Below are 18,486 nucleotides of genomic sequence, written 5' to 3'. Positions count from 1 at the left end.
TAGCAAGGAGGGAGCACGCTTGGATCCGTGCCCTTGGTGTTGCTTGTTAGCCTGTGGCCTTTTCTTTGGCACCTTGTTTATTGTTTGGACCCTGTAGTGTGGAACTAGTCCCGCTCACCCGTATGGCTAACGGAGAGAGCTTGCTCTCAGGGTTCACGCTTCAGATTTGGTGGACTGTGTCTGGGAAAGTCCTATCCCATCGTAGCGCTAGTACCCCGATTTTGGAGCGGGTGAGGGATGAATGTTGAAGGCTTCACCCCCGTCGGGTAAATTACCAGGACACTTGAAGCTACTTCCCGGCCTAGGGTCCACGTACCCTGTCGTGCCTGAGATGGCTCAAGGCCGCCGGCTGACCTCCTCGGCAATCCGTGCCCCTTGACACGATCCCATGCGACCGGGGTTCCGGCTCCTACCAGGCCCAGACCAATGTCTTCCACCTAGTACGCGAGGAGCCCTGCTCCAACCTGTGACCTCTCCCTCAGAGAGGCACCACTCCACCTCCTACTCCTTCCATTCCTTTTTCAGTTCTCTTTTCACCTTTTTACTTTCCCCTACCAACCCTTCAAGTTGGCCGTCCTATTCCCTTCAGGCCCCCAATGGTGTGTCTGGTGGGCGTGGTGTAAAGTGTTTCTAGGGTTTTGACTGGCTAAGCTCTTAGCAACACCAAAGGACCAGGATCTGTAACCAAGGAGGATTCGATACTGTGCAGAAGGGCAGATTGCACAATACCCTGTGACGACCTGATAGGCCAGGGCTTCACATAATCATTCTCTTGGCAGTGATGATGATGGAGATACAATATGACCAAAAGCTGTGGGAGTTGTAGTCTTTGTCCAGCCACAGACACTAAGGTGGCTGGGACTTGTCTTGAGTAATCATCTCCCTACTTTGGCCAAAGGGATAGCACACACCCTACTAAAACACCCAGCTTACTGCTTAGAGTTGCCAGTTATAGTTCAGTCTAGCTCAGGTTTTCCTGTCATTTCCTGCTTTGCCTCTTTGTGCTTTGCTTAGTTGCCCGATATTTACCCTGGTTACCAGCGTACACTGCTTAAATAGTCGGTGCTCATTTGTCTCCCGCCGTCAAACACGCCAATGTGTGCTGCACAGTGGGAGACCAACGAGCAAAAAACGAACCAGAACAGTGTGTAACGATCAGTGATTTCACAGCAGGGGCCAGGTCGCTGCTTAGTGTCACACACAGCGAGATAGCTGATGAGGTCACTGGTACGTCAAAAAACCTGGGACTCAGCAGCGATCTCGCTATGTGAGAAGTGCTCCTAACATGTAGGCTGTCCTCTTCTAGAGACTGGCTTCTCTCTTTGTGGGCTATTCCCACAGTTTAACTCCTTCCTACCCTTCTGTCTCTACAAGCACTCCTGACGATCAGCTACTCTTGGTCCTGGTGGCGGCAGCTGTTCTTGGTTCTGGCGGCGGCAGCAAGCAGCCGGAAATGCTCAGTTCTGGAGTTGCTCTGTCTTCTGATAGTGGCTGCGGCTGGGTACTGCACATCTACCTCATATTGATTAGAATAGGAGCGGATGTTCAGTACCTGGCCACGGCGGCTATCAGAGGATGGAGCAGCTCCGGAACTGAGCATTTCCGGGTGCCTGCTACCGCCAGGACCGACAACAGCTGATTGGCAGGGGTGCAGGATGCCGATCAGACTTTCATGACCTATCCTAAGGATAGGCCATCAATATAAAAGTAGAGGACAACCCCTTTAATCTATGCATGAATACTTCATTTTACATTAAATTGCCATATCATATTATGAAAGTGTGATTGGTGTCTTCAGGGGCCGAAACACACAAGCTTAGCTCGTGTTCATACATGTCCACGTGTTGAGTTTTTGCAGCTGATTTTTCAGCACTATAAACACGCCTTTATGCAGGAAAAACACAGCACACAATGAGGGTATTTTGTTTTATTTTTTAACACATTTTTACTTTTTTTATGCATTCATTTGACAGGATGAAAAATGCTTTGAAACAGCTTAATGAAGTGACATGCTACAGATTTGAAAAAAAATACATTGATGGATAGAATGAGCAAAGAAAAAAATAAGTAACGTGCGTATGAGATTTCGGAAATACAGAAACTAAACTTTTTAAGCATGAAAAACCGCACTGGAAGAAAATGGCAAATAATAAATGTGCCTATAGTCTTGTGAGATGAAGCTTGTAAGTAAGGACCAGCAGAAATCGGGTAAGCTTCGGAACAGGAGTTCCTGAGGATTAATGAGGGTCAGCATTTTCATAATTTTTTTTTACCATTATTACATTTTCTATATTCTCATACAACATTTAAACATATGTATATGCATATAAATATATATATATGAATATATATATATATATATACATATATATATATATATATATATATATATATAGTTATTCTTTTAAAAATAACGTAATCCACTGGAAAAACCCTTTAAATTTCCAGATAAGGTCTAACATGTAAGCAAAGTGCTCCAACTTGAATGCAAAATCCTCCACCCCATATTGGTCCCTTTGTTCCTCAGTATCACACAATAAATAACTTACATATCAGATATCGGTCTATTATTCTCCTTGTTCCTGCTTTATTGTGAAGGGTAGAATCCCGAAACTGCGGAAACCCCACCGGTGTATTGAAATATTTTGCACATATTAGATAATCTTGAAAATCCAGTTTTATTGAAAAAAAAAAAAGGGAGTAGAATAAATACCACATCGACAAAGTTAAAAAAAAAAAAAAAAGGAAGACAGAAACAGGAAAAACCTGTGTTGCGTAACATGTAGAACAGTCCCCGGTCTATAAAAGCAGTCGCCGGCTGGAGACTGATCACAAAGCTGAGAGCTCACACAGATAACATATCCACTGCCGGGAGCAGGACATTCCCAGGACTTTCTATTTTCTATAGTTTTTATTTAAGGTATTTTATGGTTTTCTCTTAATGCATGTTTTATGTATTGTCTAGAAATTTTTGTGTAGGTCTGTATACATTGTCTGTATATTTATGTTGTATATTTTATTCCGATAGACACAATGGCAATGGCAGAAGTCCCCGAATTTAATGAAATCCCAATGGAATACAGGTAATAATTTATATTCATCTACCTAAAGGAGGTTGGGTCTTGTACAAGAAATCCGCAGTCGTTAAATGTTTATATAGAGCTGCCGTAATAATTATAGGAGAGAATTTCCCCATAATGTTACATACAATTTTTTTTTTCTAGAAGTAAAAAAAACAAAAACATAAAAAAATTATTAAAAAAAATATATATAGTAAATCCATCATTTGTATAGGATAATGGAATAAAGATTTAAAAGATCTTATATCTAACACATATTTTACATAGAGATTTATTAGCTGAGTACGAAAGGAATTTTCGAGGCTTCGGGCTACAGAATAATGACATCTTACGTCACCGGGTTTTATTGCCTTATCTCCTGAATATCTTTTCTTTTCCTTGTAGTGAGCTTGTTGAAGACTTTTACACTGATGAAGTATCTATCACTATGGAGGTAAATTACATTTAATTTTATAATTTGTTAAATTAGTTTTTTTTTATTTAGTAAAAAGTGTTTCAAATGAAAAGTTGATTCTAAAAATGGGGATTTTGTATTTTTATATGTCAGGCCATTACTTATTTTATTGATTGCTTATCCTTACAATGAGCTATCAATATTTGATTGGTGGGGGCCGGATGGAAAAAGTGTTATTCGATTCTAAAAAAGGGATTTTGTATTTTTGTAGAAATTTTAGATGACTTCATCTACTTATAGGGCTTGGCCACTACTTTTTTTTATTATTTATAGCCTATCCATACAATAGCCCCTGAGTTATTTGATCGGGGGTGGATCTGTAGTACCCAGGTGAGGCCATTATGGTTTTCATGGAGCTGCTGTGTAAAGGCTGCATCTGAGAACCTCTGGCCACCGGTAATGACTGATCGGCGGCAGTGTAGGGTGTCGCATCCCCATCAATCATAGGAACGGGCCATCAATAAAAATGTAATGGCCAACCACTTAAATTCTTAAACCATATGAAGATGAGAGTAGCACATAATCATAACATATTAGTAAAAATCTATCAAAACTAGTGCCTGGGAAAAATGGAGCTGTTACCTACAGCAATTAACCTGATTCAAGCTCTCATATCTTAATTTGCCTTTGGAAAATAAAATCTGCAAGCTGATTGGCTGTCATGGAGAAGAAGCTTCATTTTTCTTATGTCCTAGTTTTAAGTCCTGAAAAATGTCCCCCATTGTAATTTAGAAGAATGCATATGTTCATTCACATTAAATTGAGAGTAATGCACGTGTAGAAACATTTCATAATGTCAACTGAACCTCTTGAATAGACTATATTTATGCATTTATCATCATACATTTTTCATTTTACCGGTGTCAAATGCTCAATCAAGAGTTAAAAAGTGCTTCTAAGTGCCATAATGGAAAGAGTTCTTTATAGTTAGAGCAGCCAGATTGTGGAATGCCCTACCCCAAGAGGTAGTAATGGCTGACATTGCAGCAACTTTTAAAAAAGGGATGATTTCCTCAGTACACACAACATTGTCGGTTATAAATGACAAAATGTAGAATTGTAGAATGCAGGAAGGTTGAACTAGATGGACCTAGGTCTTTTTTCACTGATGTAAGGGTACCTTCACACTTAGCGATGCAGCAGCGATCCGACCAGCGATCTGACCTGGTCAGGATCGCTGCTGCATCGCTACATGGTCGCTGGTGAGCTGTCAAACAGGCAGATCTCACCAGCGACCAGTGAACAGCCCCCAGCCAGCAGCGACGTGCAAGCGACGCTGCGCTTGCACGGAGCCGCCGTCTGGAAGCTGCGGAGACTGGTAACTAAGGTAAACATCGGGTATGGTTACCCGATGTTTACATTAGTTACCAGCGCACACCGCTTAGCTGTGTGTGCAGGGAGCAGGGAGCCACGCACACTGAGCGCTGGCTCCTTGCTCTCCTAGCTACAGTACACATCGGGTTAATTAACCCGATGTGTACAGCAGCTACATGTGCAGAAAGCTGGAGCCGGCAGCACAGGCAGCGTGAGAGCTGCAGAGGCTGGTAACTAAGGTAAATATCGGGTAACACCTTGGTTACCCGATGTTTATCTTGGTTACAGCTTACCGCAGCTGCCAGACGCCGGCTCCTGCTCCCTGCTCGCTTCATTTGTCGCTCTCTCGCTGTCACACACAGCAATCTGTGTGTCACAGTGGGAGAGCGCCTTTGAAGAAAAGGAACCAGGGCTGTGTGTAACGAGCAGCGATCTCGCAGCAGGGGCCAGATCGCTGCTCATTGTCACACACAGCGAGATCGCTAATGAGGTCACTGCTGCGTCACAAAAAGCGTGACTCAGCAGCGATCTCGGCAGTGAGCTCGCTGTGTGTGAAGCACCCCTAACTATAGTGTGTTAATAAGTGAGCACATCTTTAAGGATTATTCCAAAAACTGACTTGTAATGTTTGCTCTACAGAACAATAAGAAGCATTTACAATGGAAACACCATGAGGAATGCTGGTCAACTTATCTTCCTAAAGTAAAACCAGAGATAAGAAAGCCAGAAAAACCAAAGACCAGCTTTAGGAAAGTGGTAATGCTTGTAGTAGTCGTGGAAAAGATGAAAGGAATAAAAGGAATCGACAAGTTGAGTTTCTTCAATGATGATGACCTGTTGAATCACATCCTTGTTCATGGTAAGATCAATCACAATTAATTAAATATCAATAAAATGTATTTTTTAAAAAAAAACCCGATGGAAATGCCACTGTTCTCCACAATCTGGAGTTGTTTTTCTTTTGTTCCTGTGCCTCGCCTTTCCTTAGATATGGTCCTTTTTTCCCTGTATATAAATCTAGTCTTGTTAGCTAAGTGGGTGTATTCAGAAACTCTTCTCTGTGGACGTCTTCTTGAAGACTAAGGCTATGTGCGCACACAGCGTTTTTTGACGCTGCGTTTTTGTGCGTTTTTGGTCGCTAAAAACGCACAAAAACACATAAAAATGCACCCGCAGCAAAAAAACTCGTTTTGGTGCGTTTTTGCTACGTTTTGTTGCGTTTTTGATCTCTGCGTTTTCCAATGCATTGCATGGGGGTAAAACGCAGAAAAACGCAGGAAAGAATTGACATGTCCATTTTTTTTTAAGCTCAAAAATGCAGCTTAAAAAAAAGTTGTGTGCGGACAGCAAAAATGAAAACTCATAGACTTTGCTGGGGAAACAAAGTCATGCAGTTTTGAGCCCAAAAACGCGCAAAAACGCAGAGTGCGCACATAGCCTAAGAAGACTATATTTACATACAGGAACGAGAGGGCTATATCTCAGGAATGGAGAGGCACAGGAACAAAATAAGATCATTGTCAGATTCAGGAGAATAGTGGCATTTACCCCAGGTAATAAAAAAAATTACATATTTTTGGCAAGTGACAGATCCCCTTTAAGATGTATAAGAGTCTTAAGGCAGAAATGTAATAATCTTATTCCTAAAATCAACATATTGCCAAAAGAGTCAAACTTTATTCACTGCATTCTATATAACTGTTTATTCTATATTTTTAATATTAGCTTACTAATGAATAATAAGCTAAATAAATCTAATTAGCGCTATATGACATTAAGAATTCCTATAAATTTAATTTACAATCATTAAAATATGTTGCAGTTTCTCTACTGCCAAATTGAAACTCTTATCTGAGAGAGATGTCGTCTATATATCCATGTGTGAGCTACTGATAAAATGAAAAATTGACTTACATACTTTTTTTTTACATAACAGAAGACATCACTTGCAATTCAGCTGAAACACAAGAAGCAGTCAGCACGCAATTTCTGTACAGTAACACAACAGTGCACGTTATTCGTGACCAGAAACAGAAATGCTTAACTTTGCAAGAATTCCAAGGCAATGCCCATCTTCTAGCCTTGTTTTTACAAGGGCAGAACATTCAGCAAGAAGGTAAAACTTAATTTACAGCTATTAATTCTATATGCTAAAAAGAAATGTAGTTCACAATACATTTGCTCCAATAATCTTATGTGATATTAACACTTTGTCTTTTCTTGCAGCAAAAATAAATGTGGGCACCTACTTTTCGGCAAAACCTGATGCACAGAAACGTCCAGTCACATTGGGTATTGCAGGACGCCAACTTTATTTAAGTTGTACTGCCGAAGAGGGGACGGCAGATCCAATTCTGTGCTTAAAGGTGAGTACTTGACTCCATTAATTGTTTATGAGAAAATGAAGTTATGAAGTCATACCTGGTCATGGCTCCTGTATAATAGGGGCATTTCTGAGTCCTGTTCTTGGGATTGGTGGAGGGCTCAGTGGTCAGACCCATAATGATCACCACATTATTACATATCCTATGGATAGGGGATAACATTCATTTTTGGAAATAACCCTTTAATAATAAATGTATCAGGTATTCTTAAGCCACAATCTGGACACTTCAGGGGTAAAACTATTGTCTAAAGTTGAAAAATGGCTTTTTGTGGCTTTTTGTCCCAGTCCGGACACTTGCTCAAAAAGGGATCATGAGTCATGGGCGAATAGTCAGATTTTCGGGTTCGGATTATTCACACCGAATACCTAGTACTATTCCAGTATTTGTCCTGAATAACAAACCTAATGCAAGTCAATGGAGAACCCGAGCATTTTTCTTGAAGATTTGCAAGAAAAAGGCTGTTTCCCCTTTAACTTGCATTAGGTTTGTTATTTAAAACGAATACTGGAATAGTACTAGGTATTCAGTGCGAATAATCCGAACCCGAATATCTTACTATTCGCCCATTTGAATATCTTACTATTTGCTTATTACTAATCATTGCCTGTCACCGCATGGCAACTTTACTATAATGGATGATAGAAATTAGCATTGTATCAACACCAAGTTAAGATTTGTGAAGATTTTATTTTATGACACATAGCTCAAAAATGTACCTCTTAATAAATTCGGTATATCATACTCCAGGCAGCATTTAAATTCAAGACAGGCATGCAAAATGGCAGTCTTAGAAAATTTCCCACTTAGTTTAGACTGGAGGTCTGGACTAGAGATGAGCGATCCTGAGGTTCAGTGTTCGGGCCGGGTCCGAACTGTTAGAGGTACAACTGCTGGACCATGCTCATCTCTAGTTTAGACTTCTTGTGTTGGATGTTTGGTTATGTCTTCGATGGTCTAAAGGCAGGGTCACACATAGCGACGCAGCAGCGATCACGACGACGATCTGACATTATCAGGATCACTGCTGCGTCGTTACATGGTCGTTGGTGAGCTGTCAAACAGATCTCACCAGCGACCAGTGACCAGGCCCCAGCCAGCAGCGACGCGTGGAAGCGATGCTGCGCTTGGTAACTAAGGTAAATATCGGGTAACCAAGCAAAATGCTTCGCTGGTTACCAGATATTTATCTTGGTTACCAGCGCACACCGCTTAGCGCTGGCTCCCTGCACTCGTAGCGAGACTACACATCGGGTTAATAAGCAAACCTTTGCTTGTTTACCCAATATGTACTCTGGCTACGCGTGCAGGGAGCCTGCACTGGCAGCCTGAGAGCGGCGGACGCTAGTAACCAAGGTAAATATCGGGTAACCAAGCAAAGCACTTTTCTTGGTTACCCAATGTTTACCTTGGTTACAGCTTACCGCAGGCTGCCAGAAGCCGTCTCCCTGCTCCCTGCACATTCAGTTTGTCGCTCTCTCGCTGTCACACACAGCGATGTGTGCTTCACAGCGGGAGAGCAATGATCAAAAAATGGTCCAGGACATTTAGCAACAACTGGCGACCTCACAGCAGGGGCCAGGTTGTTGCTGGATGTCACACACAATGACATCGCTAGCGAGGTCGCTGCTACGTCACAGAAAATGGTGACTTAGCAGCGACGTCGTCGTCGCTGTCGTTGTGTGTGACATGACCTTAAGATTGGTGAGAATGAATGCCGAAGGAGTTAAATGCCCCATACACATTAGACTTATCTTGTCCGAACCTGCTGATATTGGGTTCAGCTGACAATCTAATGTGAATGGGAGTCTTAATTTATTGTCGGGAGAGTTTAAGATCCGGCATGTCCTAATTTGAAGATCCTTATTTTCTTCCCAAGTTATGCCGTTGCTAGATATGTCTGTGGTGACACTCTCCTAGAGAACATAGGAGCTTTCGGCTGAACGAGCCGTTGTATGGGAGTGTTGGCAGAGTGTTGCTCGATGAACAATTGGCCGAACCATCCAATGTGTATGGCCAGCTTTATACGTCCTGTGCCTTCCACAACAACATATGTAATGAGGAGTACGAGAGTGGTCTTCATTATAGGGATTTCCTTTATGAAACTCTTGAATTATTTTTGTATATATATTGGGTTTTATTCCTTGAATTCCCTAAATTTCTCTTTTTGTGTTTTTCCTTTAGGAAGTGGACGACATTAAACAAAAACAGAACGATGACTTGTTACCCTTCATCTTCTACAAAAAAACGAACAGCACTAGGTACAACTCCTTTGAATCGGCCGCCTTCCCTGGATACTACATCAGCACATCTCAGCAAGAGAGGCAGCAAGTGCAATTAATACCGGAGAACGATCAAATCTTCCTGCGAGATTTCATAATGAATCCAAATTTATAGTTTGCGATCCAACCACTTGTGTATATGTACCGTGTACATACTTTTATCATTCTATCTGTATATACCAACATTTCAGTCAAGAGTTTTGAGACGCTTGTAAATACCACCCACCAACATCCTGGATATGATGAACTTTTGGATGCAAATTTAGCATAAACCCCGGCCCCTTAGTGGCTCGTCACAAAGAAAGACCGTGATCTTGGCGCAAATGTACAAAGCGTCATGTGAAGTAACAGAATCTGTTGTAATAACAAACACTTTCATAAAGTTTAATTTTTCGGTCAGAGAAGAGATCAGTAGGTCCATGAAGAGTTCATGTTGTGTATAGTTATATTTAATATTATTATTTTATATTATGTATATATATATATAATTTTTTACTGGTTAGTATTTTGCTTATAACTTGTAAATTATATTTTTTTAATTTTTTATGAAAAAAATTGTGTTTTTATGCAATTTCAGAACATTAAATAAGATTATCATGTTCAATGTTATATGAAAATATTATATTAAAGAAACATTTTTTGTAAAATCACAGACAATCACTTTGTGTTTTTTGGAAAATTCAAATTCAAATTTGAATTGTTAAATAAAATGTAAAATTAAAAAGTAAAAAAAAGGCACAATAAGAAAACATACCCACATGTCAACGCACAGGTGAGGTGAGATATCACGGTTGTGGTACAGAGGACTTTGAATGAATTCATATGACTTTGAATGAAATATAATGACGTCTGGGTTAACTATGAACCATTACTGGAATAGTTACATTTTCTGGACCTGCTCCTGCGACCTCTACTTCTGTCACCAGGCGCAGCCGTATACATTCTGTCGTCGGCGCTGGTGATGGAGGATAAATCCAGACCAGAAACTCTGGGAAGTGAAGACTTTGTCCAGCCACAGACACTAGGGTAGCTGGGACATCTAGTTCTATTCAGTCTGGAGTAATGTGCTACCTATTTTTTCCAATGAGACAGCTCACACTCTTCTACAGCTCCCAGATTACTGCTGGCAGTTGCCAGTTATAGTTCAGTCTATCTCTGGTTTTCCTGCTTACAGCTCCCAGTTTACTGATGGCAGATGCCAGTTATAGTTCAGTCTATCTCTGGTTTTCCTGCTTACAGATCCCAGTTTACTGCTGGCAGTTGCCAGTTATAGCTGGTTTTCCTGCTTACAGCTCCCAGTTTACTGCTGACAGATGCCAGTTATAGTTCAGTCTATCTCTGGTTTTCCTGCTGTTCTCCTGCTTTGCCTGTTTAATTCTCAGTTTGACCTCTTACTTTTTTCTGACAATTCTTCTGACTCACAATTGTTCCTTGTGTGCCCTCCTCGTTCTGACCTGGTGACCTGACTATTCTTGCTAGCCTGATGCAAAGCCCAGTGACTACTCTGAACTGAATCCAGGGTGCCTCTGTAAGTCCATATCCATATACAGCAGTTAAAGGTTGAAGGCCAGAGCACCCTTGGGACCTGATAGAGTAGCTAACGCAAAGCATGTCTGTGGAAGCCCTATTTAGAGCTGCCAAATGACCATGAGCCACTATTTCATATAGTCATATTTCCAAATCCACCTCTCCAAGCCACTCATGAGAGAGAGAGCTTCTATCTAAAACATCTCAAAGGCTTTAGCTGATTAAAAAATCCAAAATAAGGTTTCCTTAAAGACAGCTGCAACCAGCCCCACATCACCGCCAGGCTCTACTGTATGGCTGCAGTGGGGACATCATGTCTACAGCTTGTGACCACTGCAGCCAACCACAGCTTGGTGGTCTCATGCTATTTACTACAGCATGACTGCCAAGCCCAGTGATTTAAAATAACCTAATCTCAGTACCTCTCTGCTGCTCCCAGTACTTGTTGATATTGCTGTAGTGATGACATCATGTGTGCAACAGGTGACCACTGCAGCCAATCACTATGTGCCATGGTCTCAGCTTGTCTACCACAGCATGACCACCGAGCACAATAATTGTATGTAATAGTCACATGCTGTAGACATGAAGTCACTTGTGCAGACATGATAACAAAGACAGAGGACAGCAGAGAGGCAGCAGAGAAGCGTCATCTGTAGGTAAAGGTGACTTCATTATATTGAAGCAGCTGACATTGGGACATTTTAACCTTTTTTGGACAATACATTTAAACCACCACTCCAGTTTTTTTTGTTATTTCAGAGCTGGAGTGGTGCTTTCAATCTAAGCTCCCTGCCCCCAGTCGTATACTCATTCTCCACCATCTTAATCTGTTTGCATCATCACTCCTGTTGGTCTGTTTTTTTGTGACCTGCCAGCAGCTCCAGTGTTTTATGGAGTGTGCCAGAGGTCACAACTCAATAAAAGTCTATGAGAGCCTCGTTATGGTGCTCATAGATTTCCATTGAGAAATTGTGACATAATTTCTGACTTCCGGCCACTCAAAAGTTACGGCAACAAGATGGCATCGTGGAACTGAAGTGTCGCTGAAATAGGATGAAAACGCCAGAGCGTGAGTATAAGGAAGGGGGCAGGGGACTTAGATTTAAAACACCACTAAAATGCTGAAAAAAAACCCCACTGGAGTGATGGATTAAGAGAGATAAGTCACCATTAGAGATGTCAGGCAGACGTTTACTCTTCCATTTCTTCAGCGAGCACAGGCACACATAGAATATCCATAGTATAGGGGTGGGGAATAGTGTCAATCAGCTATATAAAGCTCTCTGCATTGCCAGCTTTGGGGTTTAAACCAGTGGTTCCCAAACTCCAGTCCTCACGACCCCCAACAGGTCATGTTTTCAGGATTTCCTTAATATAGCACAGGTGATGCCTTGATAATGATTCCATCACCTGTTCAATAGTAAGGAAACCCTGAAAACATGACCTGTTCGGGGCCATGAGGACTGGAGTTTGGGAAACACTGGTCTAAACAAATAAATAGTGACATTGTTGAGAGGAAGAAACATGAATCCAACTAACATGAATCCAACTCCTCTACATTCATGACTTCTTCCTCTCCAACGCCGTGAACCTTCTTGCTCTTACGGAAACCTGGATCCAGCACTCTGACACCACCGCTGCTGCTGCTCTCTCACATGGTGGGCTTCAATTCTCACATACTCCAAGACCTGAGAACAGATCAGGAGGAGGTGTTGGTCTGCTCCTCTCATCCCAGTGTGCCTTCCAGGTCATCCCCCCAGTACCCTCACTCATGTTTCCTTTTTTTGAAGTCCACACCATTAGACTCTTCAAACCATTCTCCCTGCGACTGGCAGTTGTGTATCGCCCTCCAGGCTCCTCCCGTCAGTTCCTCGATCATTTTGCCACTTGGCTTCCACACTTTTTATCCTGTGACCTTCCCACTCTCATCATGGGGGATTTCAACATCCCCATTGACGACCCACTCTCCCCATCTGCCACCCATTTTCTTTCTCTAACCTCGTCCTTCGGCCTCTCTCAGCTCACTAAGTCTCCTACACATGAGGATGGGAATATGCTGGACCTGGTCTTCTTCCGCCTCTGCACTCTTCATGGCTTCACCAATTCCCCTCTCCTGCTCTCTGACCACAACCTTCTCTCCTTTTCCATCACAAACTGTCTTCAAACCCGGGATGCCCCCACTTATCACCCATACAGAAATCTAAGCGCCATCAATACCCAGCTGCTAATGAACAATTTGCAGTCATCCTTGGCTCCCATCTCCTCCCTCTCCTGTGCAGACTCTGCAGTGTCACATTATAATAAGACATTGCAGAGTGCCCTGGATGAAGCTGCACCAGCTACATGCAGAAAAAAACCACACAGGCAGGGCAGCCCTGGCACACGCTTCAAACACGTTTCCTACAGCGCTGTTCTAGGTGTGCTGAGCGTCTGTGGAGAAAAACCTTTTCAGCTGAAGACTTCATCCACTATAAGTTCATGCTCAAAACCTATAACTCTGCTCTCCATCTGGCTAAACAAGTATACTTTACCACTCTCATCACTTCACTAGCCAACAATCCTAAACGACTCTTTGAAACCTTCCATTCCCTCCTGAGCCCTAAAGCACAGACCCCGGTCACCAACCTAAGGTCTGATGATCTGGCCACTTTCCTCTTACAAAAGATCAACGACATCCGCAAAGAAATCTTTGAAAAATCCCCTCAGAGCCTGGATCCCCTTCTCTCCCGCACCTCAAGCTCACTATCAATATTCGAGCCTGTCACAGAAGAAGAAGTGATGCGTCTCCTTGCCTCTTCCCGCCCAACAACATGCACCAGTGAGCCTCTTCCCTCACATCTCCTTCAGGCTCTCTCCCCAGCTGTCCCTACCTATCTAACCAAAATGTTTAACCTCTCTCTATCATCAGGTATCTTTCCTTCTTCATTTAACCCCTTAACGACCGCGGGCAGTAAAATTACGTCCTAAATGACATAATGTTACTGCCCGCGGTCTGCCGGCGGCAGCATGCCGCGATCGGCGCACATCTAAGCTGATTTTCACAGCTGAGATGTGTGCCTGCTAGGCACGAGCAGAATCGTTATCTGCTCGTGCCGATTAACCCCTTAAATGGCGCTGTGAATACGTGACAGCGCCATTATAAGCGCGATCGCGGTAAAGTTTTACTTACCGCCCGATATCGGAAGTCACGTGACGCGATCACGTGACTTCCGATAGTTGTCATGGTAGCACAGGGTCATGTGATGACTGCTGTACTACACATGACTTGCTTTCACTTTCGCTGTGCCAGCGGCACAGCAAAAGAGAAAGAGAGCGTATCTGCTGTTTACAGCCTTGTAGCTGTGATCAGCAGATACTGCAGAGCGATCGGAATGCTGATCGCAATAGCCCCCTAGGGGGACTAGTAAAATAAAAAAAAAAAGTTTTAAAAAATTTAAAAAAAACAAAAAAACCTAAAAGTTCAAATCACCCCCCATTCGCCCCTATGAAAATTAAAGGGTTAAAAAAAATAAAAAAATATACACACTTTTGGTATCGCCGAGTTCAGAAACGCCCGATCTATCAAAATATAAAATCAATTAATCTGGTCAGTATACAGCGTAGCGGCAAAAAAATTCCAAACGCCAAAACGACTTTTTTTGTCGCCACAACTTTTGCGCAAAATGCAATAAGAAGCGATCAAAACGTAGCATCTGCGCAAAAATGGTACCGTTAAAAACGTCAGCTCGAGACGCAAAAAATAAGCAGTCACTGAGCCATAGATCCCGAAAAATGAGAACGCCATGGGTCACGGAATATGGCGTAAAACGTGCGCCACTTTTTTCGGACAAACTTCCCATTTTTTTTTAACCCCTTATATAAAAGTAAACCTATACATGTTTGGTGTCTACGAACTAGCACTGACCTGAGGCATCACACCCACACATCAGTTTTACCATATAGTGAACACAGTGAATAAAATATCTCAAAAACCATAGTGCTATCGGCCGCTCGTGAAGGGGTTAAACATGCCATCATAACCCCTCTACTTAAAAAACCTTCCCTCAATCAGAACTGTGCCGCTAACTACAGACCAGTCTCTAACCTTCCCTTTATCTCTAAGCTTCTGGAACGCTTGGTCCACTCTCGGCTAATCCGCTATTTGTCTGAAAACTCACTTCTTGATCCCTCTCAATCTGGTTTCCGCTCTTTACACTCCACCGAAACGCCCCTCACCAAAGTCTCAAATGATCTATTAACAGCAAAATCTAAAGGCCACTATTCCCTATTGTTTCTCTTGGATCTCTCAGCTGCTTTTAACACTGTGGATCACCAACTTCTCCTCACCATGCTCCGTTCTATTGGCCGCAAGGACACTGCTCGCGCCTGGTTCTCCTCCTATCTCTCCGACCGCTCCTTCACTGTTTCCTTTGCCGGCTCTTTTTCCACTACTCTCCCCCTCACCTTCGGGGTTCCTCAAGGCTCAGTCTTGGGCCTTATCCTTTTCTCTCTATACACCGCCCCTATTGGACAAATCATCAGCAGATTCGGTCTCCCATACCATTTCTATGCTGATGACACCCAATTATATACATCATCTCCAATCATCACCCCTGCTTTCTTACAAAATACCAGAGATTGTCAGTCTGCTGTCTCTCAAAGCATGTCCTCCCTCTATCTGAAACTGAATCTCTCCAAAACCGAGTTTCTTGTGTTTCCTCCCTCTACCAACCAACCTACACCCGACATCTCAATTACCTTCAATGATTTAATCATTATTCCCAAGCAGCATGCTCGCTGTCTTGGGGTCATATTTGACTCAGAACTCTCCTTCATTCCCCATATACAATCACTCACTCGCACATGTCACCTGCATCTCAAATACATCTCCAGAATCCGACCATTTCTTACTTTCGAAACTGAAAAAACCCTAACTGTCGCTCTTATTCATTCCCGCCTGGATTACTGCAACTCTTAATTGATTGGTCTCCCTCGGACCAAACTCTCCCCTCTCCAATCCATCTTGAATGCAGCAGCCAGGGTCATATTCCTGTCCAGCCGCTTCACCGATGCCTCCACCTTGTGCCAGTCACTACACTGGCTGCCTATCAGCTACAGAATACAATACAAACTCATATCCCTCACCCACAAAGCTCTCCACCGCTCTGCACCACCATAGATCTCATGCCTCTTCTCTGTCTATCATCCTACCCGCCCCCTTCATTCCGCAAATGATCTTAGACTAACCTCCTCCATAATACGAACTTCACACCTCCGTCTCCAAGACTTTTCTCGTGCCGCGCCAGTTTTCTGGAATGCACTACCCAAAAGAATGCGACTAATATCCAGCCCCCAAGTTTTTAAGCGTACATTAAAAACACATCTCTTCAGACAAGCTTATCATAATAACTTACTAACCTAACTCTCCCCTGTCCCACCTTCTAAATGCTACTCGTAACTTTCTCTCTCCTATTTCTGTCCTCACATCCTACACACAACCAATAGCTTGTAAGGGCACCCAAAAGGTTACTGTCTAAAGACCAGATCATTCATCTGTATATGTAACCAATAAACTAGCATAACGATGACCGGCCAGATCTACAAGTGTGCTTCACCTTGTGTCCCCCTTCTTCCCCATAGATTGTAAGCTTTTGAGCAAGGCCCTCATTCCTACTGTAGCTATTGAATTATGTACGATTTTGTTTTGTTTTTGTCTATACAATCCCACACCGGATTGTAAAGTGCTGCGGAATATGTTGGCGCTATATAAATACACTTTATTATTATTATTATTATTATTATTAATTATCTATCCGAAGTTTTGTAATCTACATAGTAACCCATTGAAGATGATACCATGAAGCTGGCCATAGCTTTAAGTAGTTTTGTGACAATACAAACCTTATTCCAGTCCTCCTGTAGCACCACTGTCCCATCCAATATCACACCCCCATCTTACTAAGTGAGACTTAAAATAGGGGAGCAGAGTTAGCTGGTTGAGCGGTGCTACTGGCGAACAGGAACGAGCATGTGCCAGAATAGCCAACTGGCGCGTGTTCGCTGGAACAGAAATCAGAACAGCACCAGGACCCGCCATCAGGAATGACTTTACATTTCGGAAGTCGAGAAATAGCTGAGAACAAAAAGTTGAGTTATCACTGCAACTGTAGTGAATTTTTATATGCTATCAATTACAAAATTGCTTATTTTTACAGGCGGGGATATTTAGGATAAACATAAACATGATAAACATACAAACTACCACAGAAAGTACATACAAAATCACATTAAATGCGCCAATTGTAGCACTTCACCTCAGCTCTTCCCATTGCCCTGGTGCGGTGGCAGTCTGGATAATGGTAGTTGGGGCTTGGTGTCAACTGGTATCAAGTCCTGGTGTTAGTAATGGAGAGGCGTTTATCAGACACCCCCGCTACTAACCCAGTAAGTGAAAACATAAAAACACACACACAAATACTATATTTGAAAAAGGAGTCCCCCACATTCTCCCTGGTACACCATTTTATTAATAAAAAAACATACAGCTCTGCTGTAGTCCGAGGATTTCAATGTAGTCCAGGGAATCCAACGTAGTCCGCAAATGGAAACCTGAAAGACATAAAATGAGGAAAAACAGGATCAAGACACTGTCCCTTGTTCACTAATTCATTAGAAATCCAGGTTCGCTGGTCTGACGTAGTCCTGCGGTTCCCACAACGTTCCTGGATTACTTGTATCAAAGACTATGGAGCCTCAGAACAATGCTCCATAGCATTGAGCAGAAGCCAGTCCCGGCTCACGCTGCGCACCGTGAGACCCAGGACACTGATGAGCAGGGACGTCAGGAATGTCATCACTCAACAGTGTGTGGTTCTCGCGGAGCACTGCTGTCTAAAAAAGCAAGCAAAATCGCTACAAAAACGCAACAAATCATTTTTATACCTATGTTTTATAGTGTTTTTGACTGACTCCATTGAAGTCAATGGGTGAGAAAATGTGGCGCCCCTGACCTGGTCAGGCACCACTGAGTACTGCACTCAGGCTGAGTGAGTACAAAACAGGTAGTCCCAAAGGCTGACTAGGGTGTGGACACACAAACACGAAGTAGCCAGGAACACACACACAGCTAGAGGGGACAGCTGAGCAGACTCAGGAAGTGGGCGGAGCCCTCGCATCTCAGCTAGTGGTGGGTGGTGTAACTGGAGACAGGAGTTGAGCAGTGGCATAGCAGTCATAGGAGGAGGAAGTGGAGCAGCCTGTCTGGAGGGTAGAGCAGAGGCGCAGGACCCTGTCAGATCCTGCACCTGTAGTGGCTGCTGGCGGGGAAGAAAGGCTACCCAGCAGTACCGCCTGAAAATCACCTAGGGATGAAGTGCTGGAGAGGTGGCTGAGTAAGGGGACTGCCGGTAGACCAAGCCCGCACGGGGAAACAGGTCCCCAGAGCAGGAGCCCATCTACTCGGC

At 43.0% G+C, this 18,486-nt stretch overlaps 1 protein-coding gene across 1 annotated transcript; it reads left to right on the top strand.

The window, feature by feature from the left end:
* Positions 1–2,839: 2,839 nt before the first annotated feature.
* LOC142301921 (interleukin-1 beta-like) lies at positions 2,840–10,123 on the top strand. Its single transcript, XM_075342966.1, has 7 exons — positions 2,840–2,920; positions 3,029–3,083; positions 3,465–3,513; positions 5,488–5,707; positions 6,785–6,964; positions 7,075–7,214; positions 9,417–10,123. Exons 2-7 carry the CDS (start codon positions 3,034–3,036, stop codon positions 9,627–9,629), a joined length of 852 nt encoding a protein of 283 aa, XP_075199081.1. The 5' UTR covers positions 2,840–2,920; positions 3,029–3,033; the 3' UTR covers positions 9,630–10,123.
* The last annotated feature ends 8,363 nt before the right edge of the window (positions 10,124–18,486 follow it).

This window comes from Anomaloglossus baeobatrachus, chromosome 4 (assembly GCF_048569485.1).
Source record: "Anomaloglossus baeobatrachus isolate aAnoBae1 chromosome 4, aAnoBae1.hap1, whole genome shotgun sequence".
Lineage (NCBI taxonomy): Eukaryota > Metazoa > Chordata > Amphibia > Anura > Aromobatidae > Anomaloglossus > Anomaloglossus baeobatrachus.
Note: the sequence above shows the minus strand (reverse complement) of the source record. Positions and strands in the feature narration are given on the sequence as shown.

What these genes read in the sequence shown, in the direction of transcription:
- LOC142301921 (XM_075342966.1), top strand. Translation starts at nt 3,034, where the DNA reads ATGGCAATGGCAGAAGTCCCCGAATTTAATGAAATCCCAATGGAATAC. An exon ending in GCAGAACATTCAGCAAGAAG is followed by an intron (nt 6,965 to 7,074) that starts GTAAAACTTAAT and finishes CTTTTCTTGCAG; the next exon opens with CAAAAATAAATGTGGGCACC. An exon ending in ATCCAATTCTGTGCTTAAAG is followed by an intron (nt 7,215 to 9,416) that starts GTGAGTACTTGA and finishes TTTTTCCTTTAG; the next exon opens with GAAGTGGACGACATTAAACA.